This window comes from Megalops cyprinoides, chromosome 1, assembly GCF_013368585.1.
Source record: "Megalops cyprinoides isolate fMegCyp1 chromosome 1, fMegCyp1.pri, whole genome shotgun sequence".
NCBI lineage: Eukaryota > Metazoa > Chordata > Actinopteri > Elopiformes > Megalopidae > Megalops > Megalops cyprinoides.
The window spans coordinates 72327029-72349875 of NC_050583.1; the positions used below are offsets into that span (position 1 = coordinate 72327029).

The 22847-nt window shown below is 39.5% G+C and overlaps 1 protein-coding gene across 2 annotated transcripts in view; it reads left to right on the forward strand.

The window, feature by feature from the left end:
• The first annotated feature begins 9413 nt into the window (after nucleotides 1-9413).
• The window catches only part of scrn2 (secernin 2), a 40827-nt gene continuing 27393 nt past the window's right edge, over nucleotides 9414-22847 (forward strand). For both annotated transcript variants that reach the window (XM_036543708.1, XM_036543717.1), the window contains exons 1-2: nucleotides 9414-9641; nucleotides 18987-19149. In XM_036543708.1, the coding sequence (XP_036399601.1) occupies nucleotides 18988-19149 (162 nt within the window). In that variant the 5' untranslated portion in view covers nucleotides 9414-9641; nucleotide 18987. The remainder of the gene's footprint in view (nucleotides 9642-18986; nucleotides 19150-22847) is intronic.

The following is a 22847-nucleotide window of genomic DNA, read 5'->3' on the forward strand; positions in this document are numbered from 1 at the left end:
TCGGCCACCCGGACAGCCGTCGGGGTCGTCAGCAACACCTGGTATGGCCCCAGCCACATCAGCAACCCAGCCTAATTCAAAACACCATTAAGTGCACTACAATACTGTACCATCTTGTCATCCAGTCCAGTCTGCGTTTACCTGTTCTGGGAAAAAGGGGTATTTATCATGCGCATCGGTCTTCCTGTAGGAACTTCATGTAGCACTAATCCAGTGATCCGATGGGGCTGCCCACGCATGCACACCAGTGCTAAAGGCAACACTTAAATCAGTCCAGTTTCTGCCATCAGCTGAGTAAGTTTTAATTTTCAAAGTTTAGTTTTGCCTGCTCCACTGTACATCCACTGGCCAGGTGGGAAGCACAGTGGGCTTTCAAATCAATTTTAAGGCTTTCAGAAAGGCTCTGTATGACTGTATTTACAAAATGCAAGCTATTGTCACTTGTCAACTTTGTGGGCAGGCCCCATCTCTGTATGATTTGTCTCATCAGTGCTTTAGCCACAGACTAAGCTGTCGCTCTTTTACATGGAAAACACTGCCCGCTTAGAAAACATGTCTACTATCACCAAACAATAACAGTTACCCTAGCATGGTGTCACCTCAATAAAGTCCATCATTAAATGTTCAAAAGGCCCCTCAGGTCTTAGATGAACCAACAAAGGTACAAAAATGCCCTTTCCCACATTGTTAGTCACACATATCATACATCATAAGGAGAAATTTTCAGCATATTTTAAAAACCCTGATGCATACCAATGCATATTTACAATATTATACACAAACCCCCCTTTTAACACATGGTCCTGATCATGCCTAAACCTAGCAAGGAAAGAAAACGCAGCGCGCGGCAAAACAGGTTTGCCCTTTTGGGCCAGAATTTATGACCCTCATCTCAGATGCAGTCCTTTCATCTCAAGGTCTTATCTCGTTCCTCGGCTGCCGTCTGCAAAACGGAAACATCATTAAGAGAAAAGGGGTTAAGCGGTTCAGGAAAAGACACCATCTGTGGGGAGGCTGGAGTGGTTGCGGCCACTTTTGCAGCTTCATCTGCTATTGCATTACCTAGGGAAACAGAATCAGTATTTAACATGTAAGCTTAACATTTTAAAATAGAAACAGCTTTAGGTAGTAAAATAACATCCAATAAGTTCAGCACAAGTGTGTGGTGCGCAATAGGTTTGCCAGAGGAAGTAAGAAACCCCTCTGATGCCATAGAGTTCCAAAATCATAAACACCAAATGCATACTTAAAGTCAGTGAAAATATAGTAACTTAATCTTTGGCTATGTGGCAGGCTCTTGTCAGTGCAAATAGTTCAGTTTCCTAAGTCAACAGATAAGAGGAAAGTTTAGCACTTTCTAGCACAGTGTGTTCGGTGCAGACAGAACAAGCCACCAAAGCGATCCCGCTCACCGGACAGCCCTGAGCAGAGCCGTCCACAAACATGTCAAGATCCGAGTTAAGTAGAGGAACATCAGAAAGGTCAGGACATGATTTAGAAAGCACATCAACCACCGTCAAAAAGAATAACTCCAAAGCTATAAAGCTAGTAAATTTACTGAACAGCTTTAAACCCATCAACATTGTAATATTCTAGACTTAGTAATAACAATAGGGTTAAACATTAATAATGTTTCAGTAGTCAAATCACCTATTTCTAACCATCACTGTGTATTTTTATGTCAACCTAATCTTAACAAAGACTAAAAGGGAATTTATGGTTCAAAAGAGATTCCTCGATGGCAAGGCTGAAGCGCAGTTTGCATACAGCTACGACTGCTCTTTTCAATAACATGGTTAAATACCCTGCCATTCCCAAAAAAGCATTTATCCTACTGTTGTCTCCCCTCTACGCCATATACCAACCCTCACCTTCCCAATCTACCAAAAAGGGGTCCATGAGGGGTTAAATGATAGACTGCTGATACTTTAGTTCACATGGTAAGCACGGCTTCCCGTCTATTGGTGCTGCGCACCTAAATGGTTCAAACAGTAACTTAGGTATACTATCTGTTTCAAATGAGAATTTGCTGGGATAACCCGTTGACAGTAAGCTCAGTTCCCTTTCTGCTTCTTTCCCATGGGTTTTCCAAATTACACTATCCCCCACACAAATTTTTACAACCTTTATTGTTCTCCTAATCACACGTCTCCTGTCTACTCTGTGTGCTCTCCTCATCGCTACCTTCAGCGACACTTCTAGATCTAGATCAAATTCAACCCTTAATTTTATTATTAAGATATTTCCAATTTCAAAATATTCCCATGCATGCACTTCTATATTTGAATTATGACTCCAAACCCATGCAGGTTCTTGTCTTTCGTTTTCAAGTGCCCAATTGCTCAGCTGAGTTAACACATATGACAGACAACACTCCTCATTCATTCTTCAATCATACCCATTCATACAATTGCCGGCACACTCATACGCTACTTTTGGCCAATATTACTCTTATTCTTTGCTCTTTATTTTTATTTGCCCGTTTTTTTTGTCTTTTGTTTTTTACTCTTTACTTCTTTTTACTCTTTATTCTCTTTACTCTTTACTTCTTTTTACTCTTTACTTCTTTTTACTCTTTATTCTCTTTACTCTTTACTTCTTTTTACTCTTTACTTCTTTTTACTCTTTATTCTCTTTAACACTTCATGCACACACACAATGCCTGCCCATTCAGACCTCTCCCTCTGATATATTTCACTTTTACCCCACTCTGATACACTTCCTTACACAGGGAAAGACAACACCACGTCCTGATACACTTCCTTACACAGGGAAAGACAATGTCACATCCTGATACACCTCCCTTACACAGGGAAAGGCTGTCACATCCTGATACACCTCCCTTACACAGAGAAGGCAGTTACCATAACACAGAGAGAGAGAGCGATATCCACAGGACTTCACACCAAAACACCCTTCAGAGTACCCCAAAACAGTTGCCAAAATTTGTATTGCTCACATAGAACACCAACCCCTTTGAGTTCACATAGAACACCAACTCCTTTTAGTTCACATAGAACACCAACTCCTTTGAGTTCACATAGAACACCAACTCCTTTGAGTTCACATAGAACACCAACTCCTCTGATCATTTTAACAACTGCACCAGTGCACCCTTCTACCGTTCTATCCCTTACTTTTGCCTGGGATGCCTCAATAACAAATAAACCAAACCCCCTACAAAGGCAACACAGGCAATAAACCAACACACTGTTTTTTCTCTTAGCTCCCACTCAAGCATGCCTTCTCACATACCCTTTCACCACGCTACTCATGCACACAATATTACATCAGACTCTTTTCACCAGTTTTTAACAATTTACAAATTTAGTTTTAAATTTCTCTTAATATACATTTAGGTCACCAGTTTTTAACAATTTAACAGATTTAGTTTTTAACTTCTCTTACCATAAAAGTAGGTTTTCTTTTGCTTCAGGTTCTTTTGAGGAGAGGCGAGCACTGCCTTGGCCTGGGTGGAGACACTGCTCTCAGATACAACAAACTAGCAGACTTTGGAAGAAAGCGCTGCTTACTTTTTATTTGCAGCCGCTGTTGCACCGAGAATCAGCACGTCCATCCAGGCGTTCGGCCGCCCCGAGCCTGTCCCTTCGTGGTCGCCAATTAATGTGGTGGATATCCCCCTGGTCTGGGCCAAATGGACAGAGGGTCTTCCTCCACATTTTGATGCCTTCCAGAAAATAATAAGTCCTCACAGAGTCTGATGTAATCATGGTTGTTTGGTTTATTGCATATGGTGATCAATCACATACAGTAAACCGGGTTGGTCCGCGGAGCAACAGGTGTATATGCGGTGTGTATACATTCACAAACACTCCCCAATCACTCCCTCAATCACTTCAGCCTACATCCATCCTTTATGCCTTTTCTCACTCCTCCTATCCCAGACCACAACTTCCAACTCCTCCCAGGCTCCTCCTTCTAGATCATCCCATTTTCCATTTTAATACAGAGTTCATTTTATTTTTAAGCATATATATGCCTGGAATATCACCATTATTTGTATTTATTTAAGGGTCAAATAACTCAGTTAGCCAGACAGCGGTGCTGCAGACTGTAAAAAAGGCACACAGATATCTATGTGCCATAAGCTACAAGGTTAGGCCTTAAAGCAAAGGGTTAATGTAAGAACTAGGCCCCGTCTAGACACGGCCCAGAAGATGGGCCAGAAGAACTAAACCCTGCAAAGGGGGGCCATTAGCTCAGCACTACTATGATGGGCAACTATGACAAATTGCAGTAAATCCACATACAGTTTGCAAGCATTTGTCAGTAGATGTCAGCTAGGCCAATGCAGGCAATCAGCTGTTATTTTCTAGCTGTACAACTCATAAAAGAAAATATAAAAATAAAATGGGATGCATATGTTAAAAGGGGCAAAAACAGGCTGATGTGCTGTAGGGGCATGTCAAAGGGAGGAGATACAATAAGCGAAGGTGGCATGACTATGAGTCAGAGGAAAAAGATACAATAAGCGTAGACCGTAAACCAATAGGAGAAGTGAAGGGAGAGAAGATACAATAAGCGTAGACCATGAACCAACAGAAGTTGGCATGACTATAGAACAGCAACATAGTGCACGAAGGTTCTGGGGTGACTTCCAGGGAGGGCCAATGCTGAAGGCAGTGTTCCTTCTCCAAGGTCACCCACTGTCCTGTAATTACCCCAAGATTACCCCCCTAGCGGTGTCTTACAATGGCCTACATGCAATGTTTATGACCTAGGGTAACCCCCAGCATTATTTAGGCATAGAATCACATCATATTACTTTTCAGTAGTAGTGCTTAATGCAAACAATATTTTCCACCATACGAAGTATAATAGAATACATATTATTTAAGGCTAACATATTAGATTGTCTGGTTTCCTTATACACTTCCAGACCTCCACATGTACAGTAAAGATAAAGTAAATAGCTAATGTAATATATCAATAACTTCAGTTAATATGTCAATAACTGTGGTTAAAATCAAAAGCTAACATCTGTTGGCAATGCTTATGATGTTTGCTGGCAATAACTTATTTCCACCATGTAACAAGCTTAATCGTACCACGTCAAGCTCCGCTTTTCTCTGGGGGGAGGGTGAAAGTGGCAATACTCATAATTTACATATGGGGTATACACTTTATCAAAAATTTTCCACCACAATGTTAATTTGGCATCTTTAGTATCAAGCTATTCTCAATGCTACATGTGGTTGCTCATTTACATCATGCCATACTAGCTGTCTTCTTACATGCTGTAGCTTTACGTTGAATGGTGTGTACGCATGAAAAATTTCAAGACATATGTTACATATCTCTACTTTTGTATTTTACAGTTATGTTTCCATGAAAGATGACAATACTTTTTATCCTGCTTTTTACCTTTATTGAAAGGGCCTATTAGCCAGCTGTCACTTTTGCAAAGAAAGAATAGCAATGCATTGTGGAACAAAACTGGGTGTTCTGCTATTGTTGCAGAAATTGTGCAGGATGAATGTCAGCTGCAGTTCCTTCAATCAAATCAGAAAATACAGAGTTCTGTCTATATGGCTGAGAGAACAGTCAGCATTCTTAATCAGCACTCTTTCTCAGTAATCAAAGAGCTTGGCTACCGATAATTATTTCTTAAACTGACCAGTAAGGGGTTCTAAATAAAATTGTTTAATAAATTAGCAACTTTAATTTGAGACTTTCATCCAGTTGATTTTTTACTCCTACTGATTTTTTTAGGGAACTTTTACAGTTACCATATTAAGCAGAGTCTTGAAGGCACCAGATAGAATGCACTTGTAGCTAAAAATATAATAGACAAGGAAATTGTAATTAGAAATGAAATGTTGTTACAGTTTTGAAAATGCATTGTTTAGCTAGTTATATATACATTTTGTAAAAATTGTAGTCTTTAGTATACTTGTAGACATTAATCATCTCACAAGATTGCCCTGATTGTCTTTAGCTAACTACAGAGCTAGCCACCTAGCGTGTTTGCATCGAATATAGCTCAGTAATTGACTGTCATCGTTCCAGCGCCGTGGCAGTTTCAATTTTTAGGAGTCTCTCGTGTTTCATTGAAACAGCAGAAGCAGTGACATCTCGTAATCATGTCTCAATACTGGGTATCAGTGTTAAAAAATATTAATCTGAAAGTGGGTTTTAACACTACACAATTCTGAAAAATATCCTCTCCCGCACCGATCTTCCCCATTATTTACGAGGGGTTTGTAAATTGAGGGTGAGCTTCTAAAGTAAAATGGAATCAATCCGCAGGATAACGTCTGAGGCGAAATATAAATATAGTCACGATGTGACAGGAATGAGAGCCTTGAAATTATTAAACAAAACGCAAGTTGCATTTCAATCCAGGAACCGAGGCATTCAGTGCCTTGGCAATCCATCGCAGATTAAGTGATCAGACATCATAATTGCGCAAAACATCATTTTAACGCAAGTCCCGTTCCAATGTGATCCAATATGACAATTTACACTAAATTCAGGCCAAAATTGTTTATAACCGACCTCAAAGGACTATCCACAGTGTAGTGAATGGGAGTCACTTGTAAATCTGTCTTAATTGCAAAAAAGGAGAGCGATTGGTATGAAATATCTTGTTTTTTATAACTAATGACAATCTCCGCTCGATAACCAGGTAGCCTACATATCATGGTGTTCCATAGAATCGGTCAGATTAGTCGGAGTATATGGAATTGGGATCGTTCGTTAAATTTAACCAGCATCAAGAGCCGACAACAAGGAACAACAGTAAGACTTCCGGTTTTCGACATTTTCGGTCAAAATAAAAGTCCCGCGAAATCACTTCATAGGTAATGGAATTTGAATTGTTAAAACTGGTTTTAATGTACAAAATACTCAGTAATAATTGAAAGCATGTTCAGAAAGTAGATCATTTGAATACTTAAATACAGTAGTACATTTTGTAATCAAAATAATACTATTGTCACATTCTTAGAATTCTAAACTAATAGGAATAAATTTACATTGTAAATACTGTGCAATAAACAAAATAATAGTGTAGTTATATAGTCATGTAATTCCATATCAAATCATAAGGTTGAAAAACCTTAGTTTGAAATGAAAAGGAATTTGAACTAAACACTTTGTCTTGTAGTGAAGCTGGGATATTACTGTGGCCCAACTGGCTGCATAGGCACCACTGTGTACTTACAGTAGGTATAGCACATAAATATGGGGCTTTGTCTTATTACGAAGGGTTGCTGGGCTTTCACTGCAGCCTAGTTGGCTGCATAGGCACTATTTTGCACATACAGTATATATGGCACATACATATTGAGCTGTGGCAAAACAGAGAACAGTACATTAGTGAAAGGAGGTTCAATGTGCTCAGAAGAACCCCCTCTAACCAAAACAAGTTAGTTTGAATTGAACGTTTGGTCTTACGAAGTGTTGCTGGGCTTGTACTGCAGCCACAGCTCAAGTACAAAAGCTAGCTACATCTCAAATATTTATGCCATATTTCAGTATTTATAGCAATATATGGCAGTGTATGAAACCTGTTAATGTAAACAATAGTTCACATATCAATGATTTAATCTATAGGGTTAATAAGATAATGTGTGGTGCTGTGGAGGCAGAAATTGGGCAGTTGGAAAAGATGATTTAATATTTTCCACTAACAAATCCAGCAACAGCTCCCAAAAATCCAGCAGCATAATAACATCGTTTTTTACTCTCTCCTTTCAGTGGGACTGTTGGGAGTTATTGCGGGATAACTTCACTAGTGACGAAGGGAGTGATGATGGAGTTGCTCAACAGATATTTCCACAGATCTTTTTTTTCTAATTCTTGTCTCCCCCACTTGATAACTGTGTCACAGTGGTTGAGATTCGTCTGAACTTTGAAATCCAGCCACAGAGTTGTTTGTCATAATTTATTGTCACTTCTGGACTAACTAAACTAAAACACACGGGAATCACTCAGACGAATAGGCCAATAATTGTTGCATGATTGTACCATATAGAGGAAATTCATAGGGATTAGGTTAATGCATGGAGTTTTAAATTTTTTTTTTTTAAAGTGCTTAGCATTTTAGGGTGACCATACGTGCTCTTTTTCCCGGACATTTTTTTTGGGACCTAAAAAAAGAGGACATGTCCAGAAAAAAGAGGACGTATGGTCACCCTGCAAATGTGAAAGATCACTGCAGGAGTGGGCACAGGTTTAAAAAATATATAATTAAACACTTTAAGAATTGTATTCAACTGTATCAACACTACGAACAATGATGTGATTTACAGGAGCTACTGCTTCTGCCGTTTACATGATTTCGTGATCTTTATTTTCTTTTATCTTTGAGTCGCTCCTATCACTAGCTAAGGAGATGGAATGATGACAGCTGAGCATGGCGAGCCATAACCCCTCCTCTCTCCTCAAGTGTGTAGGCTATGTGTTTCTGTCACACGAACGCGTTCTTACGCTCCTCTCGTTCACATGCTGATTAAGACGTAGCCTCGAAGGAAGCAAGGTTTAGGACACCCACGTGACTCTGCGCCATTTTGAGAGGAAGGTCTTTAGGCAAGTGAACAAATATGCCACATGCATCCTCGTCTCCACTAAACTGAATACAACTACAAGATCAGCGCTCAGTTCCTATCTAGTATAGTCGGCTATTCTCCCCGCAAATCCCATATCGCCACTACGGTTTTTGAGGAGAGTTATCTGCAGAAGAATTACTTATGTTCTTAATAATGCTTTTCAAAATGGAAGGTGTTTCTTCATATAGCTAGCAAATATCAAAGTCAAAAGTCAAAGTCAACTTTATTGTCAATTCTCCAATATGCACAGGACATACGAAGGATTGAAATTGCGTTTCTCTCAGGCCCACGGTGACAATACAACAGTTCGACATAACACAATGAAGACACTGAGAGACAAGAACAAGAATTTCTACAAATTACACATATTACACATATTTACAGCAAGGGCATTCAGGCACATTGTGGGTTTATAAATATGGAGAATAAATATAAAAAAATATAAATATAACTATAACTACGTATTCCACAGGAATACGATGTAGACTGTTTATATAAGTAAAGTGACTGTGCAAATCTGTGTGATTGTGTGTGTGATGATTAATGTTGGGAGTAAGGATGGGTGGAGAATAGGAATATGACAGGAAACAAACTTAATAGCTTCCCAGTTATTTGACGTTGCTTACACACTCGGCAACACCAACTCAACAATACTACTGGTGAAAACCCAGTGAGGCATTTGGCGGTATCGAAGCGAAGGCAGCTCGAAAGATAGAATGAGCCGATGTAATGCTACGGAAGTGGTGTTTAACGACGGTTAAGGGTTAAATGAGCCTTGAAAATGTGTAAGCGGTCAGAGTTGCAATCTGTTGAACTGGGTACGGAATGGGAATGTGCTCGTTGAACTCTCGCATGAGCGGTGCTTATATGACCAGATAAACTCTATTCCAGGAAGAGAAGTTATTTTCGTCACCTGTACGTAGAGTACGTTCACTCACAGAAGCCAGAACGAGGCGCTTACAGGCTTTTCACCGTGTCAGCTGATGCAGAATCGGAATATAGACGCGAAAGGGAGAAACGCCTGTTTTAGCCACTTGAATACCGCTTTTCGGTTTGTTCGTCTCAAAGGTAAGACATTTCCTGCAAAACTGAAAGAGACGCGCACATATAGTTATTTTACCGCTTTGCAAACTACAGCCTATGCCATCTATAATGAATCCACCTCCTAAAATGACAGCGATAACCTACACGCCTAGTTTCGTAGGCGGTGATGCGTATAACTGTGTGTAATCCTGTGTGTAATCGCTGCGCCAGAAACGCATGCCACGACAAGAATGGGAATCCCTAAAAGGCTGTGATACTGTTCTTTTGAAGACAGGTCTCTTAATTCAGAGACTTTAATATGACACAGAATTTAGATCTTAGAATAAAAATTAGCACGGTTAGCACACTAAACCAGTACAGGGCATGTCTTCCAAATGTCACAGGGGTGACGAGACCCATATCCAGGAATGATTGCAATAGGATATTTGATATGCATAAACCAATTAAGATCACATTGTAACCAAAGAAAAAAATGTAAGTTACAGCGATGTTAATGTTAATAATCCTAAAAAGTCAAGCTCACTAATGAATGTACATAAATGTACATGCAAAGTACAGAAGCCAATAATTTGGATTTAGGTACCCAGTCTACACGAAGAACTATTTTAAAACCTAAGTAACAATCGTGTATGAACCATGATTGTTGAATGGCGCAGTCTAACTAAAGAAAGATCAAAGGTAATGTTTATATAGAATGTAGAGTCTTAAATAAGTTGATAGTGAAATGTGGAGCCTGGATCACATTTGTCAGTTGTTGCTTCCACTTAGATTGTCTTCTGCCATTTCATAATGAACTGAAACCTTTTTTTTTCCCCTCACTTTAATATCCCTGTGCATCAACCTCACTAAATAGCACCTACGTTCACACCTATACTGAAGGTTACATAAAATTTGGTCTATCAACTGAAAATAAACTGAATACTATACGTACTGACCCTACAAATGGCCTTTTCATGTTAATTCACTTAGTGTCAAGTTGAAGGTGAAAGAAGGAAAGTTGAACCAGAAACATCAGTATCACTTACAAACCTTTGGGCACTGTTGACACTGTCCTTTACATAAGCTAAATTAATCGAAATGATTTCTCAAGGTTTTTAAAATTTTATTTCAGTTTTAGGGGGCGCTTTACCTGTACAGGCCTGTGATGTAGTATAGATATTCACACTTCATTTCCAGTGTACTAAAATCCCAGGTTTTTTATACTACACAAATGTGGAAAATATTTACTCACTTACTCAGTATTTCCTAATTTCTTTCTTGTAATTTAGCCCTGTAATTTTTCATCTTACCATGTAATGTATCCTTTATCACATCCAAGCATTAAATGTGGAAAAGAGTCAGGAGAGGTACCTGCTGTTATGCTGAAACAGATTATTGGATGTAATTTATGTAAATTTAGGCATATACAGTATATGCTGCAAAATTGTATTATGTATTTTGCACTCTCCTCCTTATGTTACATATTCAGATCAGCTAGGAATATTTTTTCCAACATAACACTTTGCCTTATATGCATATCATGTCCAAAAGATTTTGTGCAGGTATGTTTCTATGCGGATATCAGATTCTACGAGCATTTGTCCTTTTTGGTGCTAAAAGCTCTCACCCTTTTTGGATGATGTTTTAGCAAGATCAGTGCTATTAATAATTCATTAACAAAATTACTTTTACATCCAACTTTATTGCTGAAAAAGTTACGAAAGATGGGAAACTCGTGAAGTTACCACTACATTAAACTTGTCCTGTGCCCTACTAGGACTTTTCAGCACACTGATTTTATACATGCTAAAATAATTTAGCTACATTGTCTTACTTCACACAACATGTACTCATCACTGAGCAGAAACATGAAGATTAAATCATAACCTCAAACAGGAAAATGTGTAGTCCTCAGTGGAATAAAAGAAATAACTATCAAATTATTTGGTTACTATATGAATGTAGACATTACTTGCTGTTGTGGCTTTTGCCAGCACTAAACGTGAACATAAAATTAATCTTGTGTTAGTGAATTTCAGATGTTTCCACCCAGGCAGTGATTTGACCTTAAAATAACAAAGCTAACAGCAACAATGCTACATCTTGCAGTGAAAGTATGCCTACAACCAGTGTTGGGGAGTAACTAGTTAATGTAACAGTGTTATGTAATTAAATTACAAAATAAATGTAATTGTAATCCGTTACAGTTACTGAGAAAAATATGTAATTAAATTACAGTTACTAATCAAAATGTTGGTGATTACAAAGGGGTTACATTCGAATATATTCTTTTTGGTAAAAAGATTATATGTAGAATATAACATTCATTCTGTTGCTTTGCATCTTTTCGCCGTGCAGGAATGCCTTCTTTTGACATTTTTCCAGACAACGCGGGTCAGCAAAGCTGTTGGGATAAATTTGAGTGCAACACCATCAAGGGTAGGATGGTTTACAAGGAGCTGTCTCTACATCTATACAGGCTCCATTCCTTTGGCAGTATGCGCTCAAATTTTGAGCATTGTTTTTGATTGGTTCTCTTGCTTGAATTTGCACCGCCTTTCGTCTGCCATTTTAATCAATGAGCATTGCTCTAAGCAACCTGAGTCTGCTATGCCTGCGACCAGCCGACCACGCCAAGGTGGGTGGCCATGTCGTTGGACAAGAATGCCTTAGTGGAGATTCATCAATATTTTCCTTCTGAAATCAGAAAAGGGCTACAACATTACTGTACAGTGTAAAGCTTGTTTACCAGCAGTGAAAATACTGTCAACATCAAAATGCTCAATGTCAAACCTGAGGAAACATGTACATGTAAGTTAATGTAACCGCAATTAGTCACATAAAATAAAGTACCTCCCGCCCCACCATGCTATTTATGTGTGTTCAAGATGTAATTTCGCTCTATATTTTCCTCGGTGCCTGTCCAGTAGGCTACATATTTATGTTTAATCTCCATTCATGACAAATTAATTGCTAGCTAGCTAACAGACGCCTTTTGCACAGCCGCACCTCCATTTATGAACCCTTTGATAGAAAATCTTAGCCAACGTTAGTCCTCCTTGTAGGCAGCCTATGTGAGATCTAATAACACTTACTAACTTAATTCAGTATTGTGTTTCCATTAAATATTAACTTGGAGAGGTCATTAGGTTGTGAAATTTCTACAGGGCACCAACAGACTAAATTAATGGTCCTAACTATGCATATTGTGCTTTTTGTTGGGCACACAATGGTAGTTGTTGCCAGTTTGCCCTGTGCGCAAAGGATGGTGAGACAAGGCAGATCCTCACTAAAAAACCTACCCTGCTGTATTCCTCTCCACGTCTCCACCACATCAAAATAAACCCGAAGCGCCACCTAGTGGACAAATCTGAGTATATCACTACTGTTGTGAGGTTTAAATTTATGTTTTTAGGACTTTTCAGCTTTATTGCCCAGTTTAAAACATTTCTTAGAAAAGTAATTAAAAAGTAATCAAATGTAATAAGTTACATTACTTTGATGAAGTAATTAAAATAGATACATTACTTATTACATTTTAACAGGGTAACTAGTAATCTGTAACCTATTACATTTCAAAAGTAACCTTCCCAACAAGTATTTAGTAAAAGTAAAGTTTAAGAAATTTGTGAACCTGTCTGCTCAAGCCAGTCTCCTCAGATTAGACTGAAATAAAATACTCTGTGTTCTGCATATGTACTCTGCAAAGAACTCTCAGACAAAACAGGTGACAAACGAGACAGGGATTGGACAGACTAACAGTAACATACTTGCTGGCCATTCCTAAAATTGTAGCCTGAATGTTTGGCTTCTTTTCTTTCTGTTTGATGTTATCATTTCAAACAGAGAATATGTGTTTTATGCTTAGGTGCAACTGCAGACCAGTGAGTGATACATTCCATCCAGTAAGAGGTTTCACATACTCAAAATGGCATTTTGCTCACTTGTGCAATTGGACTAATGTGATTTAGCTAGTCAGCCTAGCTAGTCTACCTATGCTAGCTAAGCAGCATAGCCTTGGATATATGTTATATGTTATATGTCAGTCTTCTTTAGTATTTATTAATCCAGATTTCTTACTTTGGGTTAGCTATTGTTAACTAAATTGGAGGGGACATGGCTCAGAGTCCATGGGGGTGACCAGTTGGCCCTTCCTGCATTGCCTGGATACATGGGAGAATACTTGAGAAGGGGGCTTAATTGTGGGATCCCCAGGAAAAAGTGATGTGAGCAGGGCAGGCAGGGCAATCAGGGCCTCTTGAGTTTGGCACTCGTACTGTGAGTGGCCATGGGTGTGGGGAAGGGATGATGCAGTCAAGTAAGATGGTGGGGGAATCTGGGTGTCAGCATTTGACAGAAAAGACAACTACATTCGGTTGTTTGGTTGATACTGTGGGACCACAGGCTTATAAATGTGAGTGTCGTTATTATAACGCCATGATATCCAATGGGGGGCTAAAGTGAACATTTCAGTCATAAATAATCTATAGTCCCTACCATTATTCAATTGGAAAAAGGCACTGCTACTTTTCTTGGGACAAATCATTTGAAATTTTAAGAGTAAACTGCAGTAAATTGTTTGGTATTTGAGAGCAAAGCTTGCACTGATGAAAATGTTAATATTTGTTTTGGCTTAAAAAAACAACTGCACAAATGCTTGCAACCATGGCCACAGTTTGTTTCTTGTTATGTTTGGAATTGGTAAAATCTTAGTGGAAAGTGCGACAAAGATGTGATATTTGATGTTGAATCTCACATTTGCATTTGTAAGATTTTGGTCCAGATCCCTAAACTAACTCACTCTCAGTGCAGCATAAGATAGCACAAATCCTCTCACTTAAGGTATGCTAATACCTGTATTCATTTGTCTAGATGGCCTTATTGTAACCACAGTTCTGCTCACAGACTTCAATTGTCACTTTGGCCGTGGCTGGCCATTGCAGCAATTGGTACTTCTAAAGAAACCGGTGATGGGTGATTGAGAACTGTTCTTGCTAGGGAAGATAATGCAATTACCAGACCTCCTGTATTTCACCACCTATATGCTAATTGTTGTTGATCCTGATCAAAGCTCTGTATCAGTATAAAAAATGCTTTCGCTGAGTGCTCGGGGTTCAGATCGACTCCGCTGAACCCAGAGTGCGTTTTCACGTATTTCTGACAACTGCCGTTCCTGTAAATAAAGAAGTCTTTTCTGCGAAGATCGGAATTGCGCCTTGTTTTTCCTTACAATCGAAAGCTGGTTTTCAAAATTACAAAACTACAGTTGCACTCTAATGTTGCAGTATTTTTACAGTAGGTTTTATCTTATATTTTCTTGGCTAATTACTTGTAGTACAGTCAGTAATGCATGGATTCCTTGTTTACGGTATGCTTGTGGTCATTTGGTGTACCTTAGACGATGAGGGATTGTTTTAAATCTTAGAATCACACCCATGTCATGGAACAGGTCATTTACATCTATAACAATCCGACCACTGCCTGGAAAGCCAAACAGTGGGGTTCAACCAAAGCAAGGATTAATGGCCACTCACATAACCCAGTTTGTCAAGAAGTAAACTTGAAACTTAAAGATGAAATGTTTTGTTGAAATGTCAACAATCATACCATGATGTTTTGCAATGAGGATATCTCAAGTTACTGAAGTTACTCCCCTCCTCATCTCACTTTACTGGCTTCCTGTAATTGCTCGCATCAAGTTCACAATTTTGGTGCTGGCACACAGGACAGTGAATGGGACAGTCCCCTCATACCTACGACCTCTCTTCAAACCCTATGTTCCCTCAAGATCACTGCGTTCTGCATCCACAGGGCAACTGACTGTCCCGACCAGATGGGGTCGCTCTTCTCAGATCAGTGTCTGTACTGGTTCCTCAGGGGTGGAATGAACTCCCTATGGGGTTTAGGACAGCAAAATCACTGGCCATCTTCTGACGCAGACTCAAGACCCGCCCCTTCAGACAGCACCACTTCCACTTCTGGCCCCACCCAAAAACACCTGCTACTTCTTCCATTTGATGTTAATTTTATGTGTAGTATTATGATGTATAATGAATTTGTGTTGTAAAGACTGTTGTATCGTAGTATACTTGGCTTTTGCTCAACTTAACTTGTGGTAGGGCATTGATAGGGTTATGCTCACACTCACTGGTCTGGAGTGTTATGAGCCTGGTCTGACACTGTTGCTTGTTTAACTGGAATGGATACACTTATGTTCTGTTGTGATGGAAGTCACTCTGGATAAGAGTGCCTGCTAAATGCATGTAATATAACATAATGTAATGTACACAACTTGCATGTTATGAACATTGTGAATCTTGTATTTTACATTTAAAAAAAAACAACTACAGAAAGGTGCTGAGGGAGGCCCGGCACTATTGGAGTGCTTAGGGGTGCATTGTACATCCAGACGGACCTCAGCACACCTCCAGTTGTCTCCTTACATCCCGATATCTACATAGTATTTATAACATTTTGTGGACCCCTGTGGATTGCAATCGCACCCCTCTGTATCTTCTTCTGGCACCGAGCCTGTGCCGGGGTAGGTTTTTTGGGTTGGAAAACACTTTCCATTTCAAGAAAGCAAACAACAGTTCTTTCCATGTAAAGTTGTTCAGCATTATGGACACATTTTGTATTGGTACAGAATGATTATTTTAGTAGTATGAATTGTGAAAATATGCATCTTAGTGTACCCTTGATTGTGGCCTAAAGTAACACATGTCTTTATACCAAACTGATTAAAAACTCTCCCTACCCCTTCTGCGGCATGCACAAACTCTCCTTAAATAGACTCCAGAGCACTGCTATTTTTTTGTTACAGGGAGGGAAGCCAGTTAGAACTCAAAATCATTAATTATGCTCCCCCCCAGGTACTCAGACAGCCAACACTGGTCATAAATGGAATCACCCAGAATGTCTCCACCCAAAAAATGCAATTATTAGATACTGCATTAGCTATATAATTTGTATGCTTTTCCCCATTATGTAACCCACACCAAAAGTCACACAATGTACCACAGTGAAGTAGCCACCAATTGGAGGATGGGCACTATTCTACTGGTGTCTTCTCATGAACTTACAGGCAACTGGTAGTGAGATGAGGTAGCCCTGGCAGACACACCTGCCCAAGACAATTTCAATGCTGTGGACTTCTGGTTATTATTAGTAGGGCTGGGTATTGGCAGAGATGCCCCGATCCGATCCGATCCGATTTGTTTCCGGTTCACAAGCTAACGATTCGACTCAATCTGATTCGATACAATTCCGATCTGATAGGAATGAGATATGAAATACTATAGCAGCTTTCCATATTTGGAGAGATGTTTAAAAAGCTCTAAAGGGAACACAAATTTACAAATGCAGAGTCACTGGAAACAAATTGTGAAAATCACTAAAGAAAAGGCCAAAGGCTTGTACAGTCATGCGCCACTTAACGTCCATTCGGACAACGTCCATAGTCCCATAAGGTTATAATAAAGTTTTAAAACGGGAACGGGAAGTAGCGGACATAACCGGATGTAGTGAAGGCAACACTTCCCGCACGCAACACGTGTATCTCATGTCTCTTGGAAATAAAGCGATTGCGCTGCCAGGCGTATAATGGTACAGTACATAGTATACCGTATAATACGTCTTGATAGTCATAATAAACGTCTATGTATGTACTGTACTGTACTTTCTATCGGTGTTTTAATGTGAACTTTGCATACTTACAATTAAAAAGCTTACCGAATAGCAGTGTATGCTTTAAACAGCAGCATCCAATCTCGTGCCTATTCCATATAGGTTTGCTAAGTATATAGTATGGTGTTCGCACAACGTCCAAATCACATAACGTCCTATTTCACAGAATGTATCGTGGATGTTAAGCGATGCATGGCTGTATACCAAAATCTTTTTATCTGAGGAACACATGGGTATAGGTCCTTAAAAGCAAAACCAACCTGTATCATTGCCTACTTATTAATGACACGAAGCAGCAATGTGTTTGCATCAGTTAGCTCAGGGAAATCTGCTTTTTAAGGTAGCTACAATGACTGACAAAACGTAGCTGACTGCCAGTAGCAACTGTACCTAGGAACTACCTAGGAAATGAACATGAATAACTATGTTTCTCTTTAATTGCGCTAATTAGTGATTGCCTTTAATACGACAGTTAGCCTATGTCAGAGCCCATCTATTTAATTCTCTGGCTATGTTTAACCATTTCGGAAATGAACCTAGAAAACCGGAAAAATGCATATTAGCCTAAAAGATCGATCCATACATTTTACAGATCGATATCAAATCGGACGAATTTTAAAAAACAATATTTTTGCACACCCCTAATTGTTAGCATATGAAACATCTAGTTTTGATGGAATACAGGGCTCAGATCATACTTAAGACCTACCTTTTCTCGAAGCTGTTCAGTAGACCTAGAGACAGATGTGTCTACAGTACAAGCTGTGGCAGGTAGGTCCAAATCAATTTGAAGCCCAACACAAAATGAATGAGAAAAACTTTTGTTTGGTGTTATGATATAAACCATTGTGTTATACACAGGTCTGGTCAAAAATTTGACTGCTTCTGGTGTTACTCCATGAGATCTTTTCCTAAAGCTTTTGCTCTTTTGGAGAGTACGGTGGATAATCTAAACTATACGGGAATTGCAGTCTAGTGTTTGTGTGTATGTGCAAAGAAAATAAAAACCAATGGCAATGGCATTCAAACCAATTCCGAATGGCATTCAAAGGCAGTTTTCTTTAATGACCCAATGTACTTTTGGTAAGACATTGTGTTGCCTCTGGGTTGGAATTGATTTAGTTTGTATGGAAGTGGTGCCAAAGGAGGTGGCTAATTTGGCTGTCAAGGCAGCTAGTTCCCTGGCCTCCTTTAGCAATACAGGCTATCCCGCTCTAATAACACAGGGCCTGATTTAGGCTGATTTAGGTTTGCAGGTGTTTTATTACAAGCGATACTTTTATGCCTCAGTGATTTATTGTTTGTTGTATCTGCTAATCTGGTGCTCAGAGATTTGTGCATCTTAAATGTGGAAAATGTGTGAGCTGTGGCTTTTTGCTGGGTCATGTGAATTAATGTAATTGCACACATTACTATGCGACCATGTAAAATAGCAGGAATAGAAAATGCTAATAGATGAAGTTCTCTAGTTTACCAAGGCTGAAAGCAATTGCAGGAAAGGCAATTTTGCTTGTGACAGCAAAGATGTCTAATAATCTAGCAAATATTACCCCCATCTCTAGCTGCATGGTTGTAAATTAATTTATTGCAAGGTAATATTGTCAATTTGGCCCGCTTGCAGTAGCTAACTAGTTAGCTAATTAGAAGAAAGTTCTCACTAACTTTACCTCCTTATATTTTTCACACCTTACCCCTGTTTTTCAGGATGGCTGAGCCACCACGCTCATGTGACTGCTTCATATCCCTGCCACCTGGCTCTCGTGATGATCACGTAATTTTTGGAAAAAACTCTGATCGACCACAAGATGAGGTGCAAGAGGTTGTGTACTACCCTGCTGCCTCACACCCTCCAGGGTCTTCTTTACAGGTAAGAAAGGTCTATTCTATACCTGCATTTTTAACTTTTATTAAGCTGGCTTGAAAAAGTCAACTTACTGCTTCCTGTTTATTCTTATTATTCCATCCAATTTTCTTTATGTGACTTGTCCAGCTTTGCACCTACACTTACAATACTTTACCAATACTTTCAGCTAGTATGGTATTGCATTGGTTGTGGAAGACCTATAATGTTTGATGTAAATCTCAAAAAAAAAAAATTTTCCATTGACTAACATGGATAGAATATTTAGGATGTGAACATTCTAACAGGTGGAACTGACATCACAATGGGCTGTTTTCTAAGTGAGGTGCCTTCTACCTAGGTGTATATAAAGGCAGCTACCTTTGTAGGGAGGATCAGCAGGACACCATTTGAAGGCAATGTATGCCAATATCTATGTCATTTTATGTTTGCACACTATACAGGTGACTTATATTAGACTACGTAGCTTCAGGTGTTTGACAGCCTGAGATAACATTATTAATCAATATGATTTTTACTGACTAGTTGCATAAATCAGAATGATACCTAGATAACTAGCTGATTAGATGTCTAACCTTCGCTCTAGCTAAGTAACAAGTTCTTATCTCCAGCCACTTAGGATGGAGTTATTGTGGTAGTGATTTTTAGTGGCTTCAGCTTAGCTAGTTAAAATAAAAGCTTAGGCAAATTACAGTAGAGCTATACTATGTCTATAAGCAACTTAAGCATAATTAGATAGCTATTATAGCTATTATAGTAATCACAGAAAGCATGTAGCCAGCTAGCTAATAATTTCATGATAAGGTGACTCATGTTACATAGCTAGCTTAAATATAAACTTGCTAATAACATTAGTCCTTTACTGACTATAATGTTAGTGCCCATTATTTAACTACAACTCACTTCTAGCTAACAATACCACTGCTGTCACCTATTCATGGCAAAATTACAAAACAGTAACTACAAATGATGCAACAATCAGAAAATATTTATTATTGCTGTCAAAATATTACACACATATAAAATCAAAATAATCATTAGCTTCTCTCTTTCACATTTCCTAAGGCACTATGTTTTAAAAAATATTTAGGAATTTTTGCGTGAGCCGCAATGCCTTCTAGGAGTGCCTTTTGTTTAAAGTAACCATCATTTGTGTCCTTCAAATATGCCCAAAAGTAGGTACCATTTTAACACACCTGCTAAATTGAACATGGTGCTGCCTTAAAATGCAGTCATCAGAGGTAGCTCACTTAGAAAATAGACACAATCACAGACTGTCTCAGGTGCAAAGCTTGTAACATCTAGCTACTACCATGCTAGGCATTTTCAAGCCAACTTAGTGTTTGTCCTCAAACTTTCATTACTAGTTTTACCTGTACCTTACCAGTTTGTCTGCATTGTGCTGAGCAATGCATGTTTGACAGGGATGGGGTTAATTCCAATTTAAATTAAAATTTATTCAATAATTCACTCGTGAAGTGGAGACTTTATCATGATAATTTCAAGAATCTTCAAGAATCCTGAAGCACTGAAACTGGATTTGATTTGCAATTTTTGCAATTGCATAATGAGAACTACATAATGTTTTAAATTATAGCCAAATTCTTCCAAATGTGTCCCACGCTTCCGGTGTTCCGTTTGCACTGGGGCAACATTATGTTGTTTTTGTACGTATATACACCCGTTGCTTTGGTCTTGATACAGTACGATCGCCAAACACTTTTGGAGATACGATCTTCACTCAAATCCAACTTTCAATCATCTACACTGTGAACGAAGGAGGTAGCCTCTCCTGCCCCCAACTCCCCAACTGGAGTAAAAGAGCAAAGAGGCAAGCAAGTTGGAGTCTTATGGCAAACATGGAAAAGGTGCTTTAAATCCTGCTAGCCACCCTTCAATCAATAAGTTGGACGAACTCCATGCTAGAATCAGATTTCAACGGGACAATGCAAACTGTAATGTACTCGTGTTCACTGAAACGTCTTGATGCGACAGTCCCAAACTCAGCCATCGCACCCATTGGATTCACAGTTCACCACCAGGACAGAACACAGGACTCCGTCAAGAGCAAAGGTGGAGGGGTATGTTTTATGATCAACTCCCGCTGGGGCACTGACATCTCATTTCTAGCAGCGCACTGCTCTCCGGTTTTGGAACTCTTAACAATTAAAGTTTGCCCATTCTATCTCCCGAGGGAATTTAGTGTGGTTATTTTCACGATCGTATACATTCCTCCTCAATTGGACAATCACATGCTTTGGATATACTGTATGAGAATAACAATGGATTTGAAAATTCACATCCTGAGACTGCTTTCATTGTTGTTGGGGGACTTCAACAGGACAAACTTGAAATTCCACCAGCACATTTCCCCACGGGAAATAAGCAGACTCTGGACCATTGTTATTCAACGCTTAAAGAGAGCTTCAAACCCCTCCCCCACCCTGCCTTTGGAAAATCTGACCACATTAACATTCTACTGCTGCCAGCTTACAGACAAAAACTGAAACAGGAAAAACCAGTTACCAGAATGGTCCATCAGTGGAGTGAGGAGGCCTTCAACATGCTACAAGCCCGTTTTAATACAACTAACTGGCAGATGTTCCGAGACACAACAGAGGGTGACATCAATCAATACACTGACTCCATCATTGGCTGCATCAATAAGTGCACAGATGATGTTGTCCCTAAAGTCACCGTCCATGCATTTCCCAACCAAAAACCCCGGGTAAACAGTAACGGTATGTGCCAGTTAACTAGCAGAGGTATTCACGGGCATCTTCAGTCTCTCCCTGGGTCTGTTCGTGATACCCTCTTGCTTCAAGAAGCCCACCATTTTTTCAGTTCCCAGAAAACCCACTACTTTCCTGCCTGAACAACTACTGCCCAGTAGCACTTAACTCCACTATCATGAAGTACTTTGAGCACATAGTCAAACACACATACTCCTCTCTACCTATCTCCGTGGACTGCCTTCAGTTTGCTTACCACAGCAATAGATCTATAGATGATGCCATTGCCTTGGCATTGCACACTGCACTGAGCTACCTGGAGAAAAGGAACACCTATGTGAGAATGTTATTCATTGACTACAGCTAAGCTTTTAATACCATCAACCCTACCAAGCTCATCAGAAAACTACAGGTTCTTGGGTTGGACAACCACCTTTGCGACTGGATTCTTGACTTTCTAACAGAGAGGCCCCAGGTGGTAAGAATAGGCAGCCTCACATCCTCCACTCTCACCTTCAGTACAGGCTCCACAGGGATGTGTGCTCAACCCTGTTATACTCCCTGTTTACACATGACTGTGTGGTGAGACACAGCACCAGCATCATCTTGAAGTTTGCTGAGGACACCACCATCATAGGCCTCATCTCTGATGATGATGAGATAGCCCACAAATAGGTCAGACGGTGTATTCCATTTGAACTCGGAAGTCGGAGCTGGGAATGACGTCACACCCGAGTTGATCGCGTTCCTGTACAACAAGTCGGAAAATCAAGATGGATGCCTCCAGGAAAACCTTTATTGTGCTTGCTCTTTCAGAATACAGTCAACTACAGAACAAATATGAGGTCCACCTCAAAAATGTCATAGAAGAAGTTATATCCACTAATGACTGAATGGCCTGGCGCACTTAACACTAGCTAGTTAACTAATGTTAAGTTGCTAGCTAGCTAGCAAGCAAACGGTACTTAAGAT